Below are 3,481 nucleotides of genomic sequence, written 5' to 3' on the forward strand. Positions count from 1 at the left end.
TGCCCGCGAGGCTGCTTAGTTTGAACTTCGGGACTACTATCGGCGCTTAAGCCCGTACTACTCATACCCTGATCAACTGGTCTTTGTCGATGAGACATCGAAGGACGGCCGGGACTCAATCCGCAAGTACGCCTGGTCGAAGCGGAATCAAAAGGCGATTGTGGACGTGCCCTTTTCTCGTGGTCAAGGAGTTTCCGCTCTGGCTTCATTTACGACTGCAGGGTTTTTGTCTTGGGAATATGTCGATGGTATGATTGATTTTTTTTTTTGGAGTTTTTTGTTTGGGATAAATTCACATTAATAATTAATTAATGTAGGGACTTTTGACCGTGTAAATTTTCACGACGCCATGGTCCGGAAAGTTTTGCAGTATTTGAACCCTTGGCCATTGCCGCGCTCGATATTGATCGTGACAACGCGAAAATTCACATGTACAAAGAACTTCAAGACGCAGTCCATGCCCGAGGCGCATTATTGTTTTTTTTGCCGCCACATTCCTCGCAGTTGAATCCCATTGAAGTTGGTTTTAGCCTTCTGAAGCGCTGGGTCGGAAAATATCCCATGGCATTCCGCTTCAACATTCGGTCAGTATTAGATGTAGCATTTGTGGAATGCACTAAAAAAGATGAGCAGATAGGACTCAATTTGTACCGTCACTGCGGCTACAATTCCACAGATTTAGACAAAGATACATTTTTAATGGAATGATCTGAAATTATACATTAATATGATCACTGTCCTCAACATTGACGCTGGGCACCGGAATTTCTTCCACTACTGGCGCCCTAAATATTGGTGTGAAGTCGAACGGGGGAATTCCCAAAATGCCACGCAGGTCTTCCACCGAGAGGAAAATGTCCACAGGGGAGCTGGCCATCGTGCCAAGGCGCATACGCACCCTGCGGTACGTGTCGGTTGACTGTAAGATACTTTTGCGGTGACGGGCGGCAGCATGCTGGGCGAGCATGCTGTCAATATGGCCAAGCTGGTCCATTGTTGCATTCGACGGTATTTCGACGGGGGCAGTCACGGGCAAACGGGCAGCAACGACCCCCGTATAATCCGTTTGGAGCGGTCCAAGCACGATGTTTTGGTCTCGAATATAATCCGCAACTCTGACCGCTGATGTTGCAATGTTGCTTGAGGTTGCGCGTCTTATCGCGGTGCTTGCCGCTTTTTCTAAATGCCACAAAAATATTTTGGTTAATTGCATCCTTCAAATTAAACAATATTTTTTTGATTTATAGGACGTTAATGTTGTGTTACCGATGTAGTCAAACAGCAGTAGTTTGAATGATGCTTGTGCATTTCGAATCTTGCTGGCATTGTCCCATACTTGTTGGAACACATCCGAGTAGTTTTGCAGCGTCAGTTGGACGTATTTATCCTGCGTTGTCTTTGCGGCCACCTTTACGAATATGTCGCTGGGGTTAGTTTGGGTAGCAGGGTCCCAAGAGAGCTTAACGTTCGTTGGGACAGCATGGTGTTCGGCAACAGCGATCGTGACGGCATCCATCACAGACGCATGAAGTACCCCAAACTACGTACCAGTCGAGATGGTCAACTCGGTTGGCTTTCCTGCTCTTGCCCAATGGCACGCCAACCTTGGTTGCCACTTGACACCGAAAGGGGTCCGGGAACTCGACGTTCAACCGCTCGCCTTGCATGTTGTTTTACGAATGGTGATTGTCGAATTTAACGTCATTACAAGTTGAGCACATGTGCCAGATTCATGGTTTGCGTTGAATAACGTTCTTGGCCCCGTGGTTATATTCCTATCACCCCCTTGTATTATGAGCTAATAGAACGGGCAAACTTCATGCAAAGCACAATAGTAGGTATTAATATTAATAGTACAGCAAAGAAGTACTATGATGATTGATTTTCACTGTGTTTCCTCATAATTTTATCAAGCTACATAGTATATCTGATTTATAGGATAATTATCCATATCCAAAGGTTTATACGAATGCAGTGGCCCATTCGGCGATAGCGTAAACAATCATTGATTTGCCGAACGTCTTGCCGTCTTGCCCGATAGGATGCCACAATTGACATGATTGGATAAAACTATTTTCCGCAGCAAGGAAACCCTTGGTATTCGGGGAATTTGTTTTAGAATTTCAACCTTATTCAGTGGTTCTTTGAACGTATGATACTTATTTGCTTTTATAAATAGATATTTGTATCGTTGCTCGAAGCATTTCCAATACTTTAATAAAACCTATGTTTCGGCATATCAACGATCACTGTTTGGAGTGGCCATCTTTACAATTGTATTACTTCAATTCCAAACATTTTAATTCCCTTCTATCTAAATCTAACTAAAGAGCTTGGACTAAAGAAAACTAAGTACTTACGTATCATTCAACATTCGTCACAATAATCTTTAAGATATTTCCAGTTGATTATAATCCTTTAAAATATGTGCAATGGAATACGACCAAGTATTCGTACAGTACATTGAATATGTTATTCAAGTGAAGTAACGCCCGAAATACGTAATAATAATCCTTCAAGGTGTACTATATGTGCAGCTGAAGATGCAGTAACGTCACAGAGTATACGTACAGTACATTGTTCTCCTTCACTTCCAATTGGAGGTAGTATACGTTAATCAAGTGGGGTAAATTCCAAAACAGGAATACTCGTCCGTACTACAAAAGTAGTGCGCACTATCAGGATCACAAAGTAATAGGACGATTCACAGGGAGACTGCGCCCAAAGCGTAAGCGGTATACAATTTGGATTGGGCTTGCCCTGTCAGCCAGCACCAGAAAAGCAGACTTGCTGCAAGTCGTTGTTACATATACTGCTGCAGTATATATGTACGTACTGTAGTCGTGCCAGTGCAAATTGGTACTTTGAAGTATTACAGCGACCCAAGCAGATATACGAATAGCGCACGTACCTCTACATACATACGTCGTTACGCGAGTGCTCCAGCAACTATTAATATATTCAGTCAGAACACCCTGTTCGTTTATAGAACATTCCCAGTGCCATGTCTGTCAGTCAGGTAACGTTAGCAGCATTCTCTAGGAGGTTTTTTGTAGCTTTTAGAGGCTTTCCTCAGGTAGAAGACCTCGCAGATATTCGTCACGAAACATCACAGATGTCATAGCCAATCATTGTCCAATCTGATCGATTGTTTTTCTCTGTCATCAGGACATATACAGTATACTTTGGGTTATTCATCCACTCACGTGTCTACTGCCCTCTCCACTTACTCTGACAAGAACATTTGGACATGTTTGTTCTCTCCAAATTAAGTCGTCAAGGTATTGCTACAGCTCCCCATGGGATTCAAATCCAGCTCCATATGTACGTAGTATGCAACACCAAACACAATATTAACAAATCAGCAACGAACGACACCACATGCAGAACAACACATGATGCCTGAATACACCCAATCCTCGAAACTCGGTCCTCCAATTCCCAAGTCTGGCATTGTTCATCTTACCATCGTCAACGCGCC

At 43.4% G+C, this 3,481-nt stretch overlaps 1 protein-coding gene across 1 annotated transcript; it reads right to left on the reverse strand.

The window, feature by feature from the left end:
- Window positions 1-653: 653 nt before the first annotated feature.
- H257_02262 (hypothetical protein) lies at window positions 654-1,667 on the reverse strand (the record flags this gene model as incomplete). Its single annotated transcript, XM_009825814.1, has 4 exons — window positions 654-662; window positions 746-1,179; window positions 1,267-1,540; window positions 1,605-1,667. 4 exons carry the CDS (start codon window positions 1,665-1,667, stop codon window positions 654-656), a joined length of 780 nt encoding a protein of 259 aa, XP_009824116.1.
- Window positions 1,668-3,481: the final 1,814 nt, after the last annotated feature.

The sequence above is a fragment of the Aphanomyces astaci genome (genome assembly GCF_000520075.1).
Source record: "Aphanomyces astaci strain APO3 unplaced genomic scaffold supercont1.4, whole genome shotgun sequence".
Lineage (NCBI taxonomy): Eukaryota > Oomycota > Saprolegniomycetes > Saprolegniales > Verrucalvaceae > Aphanomyces > Aphanomyces astaci.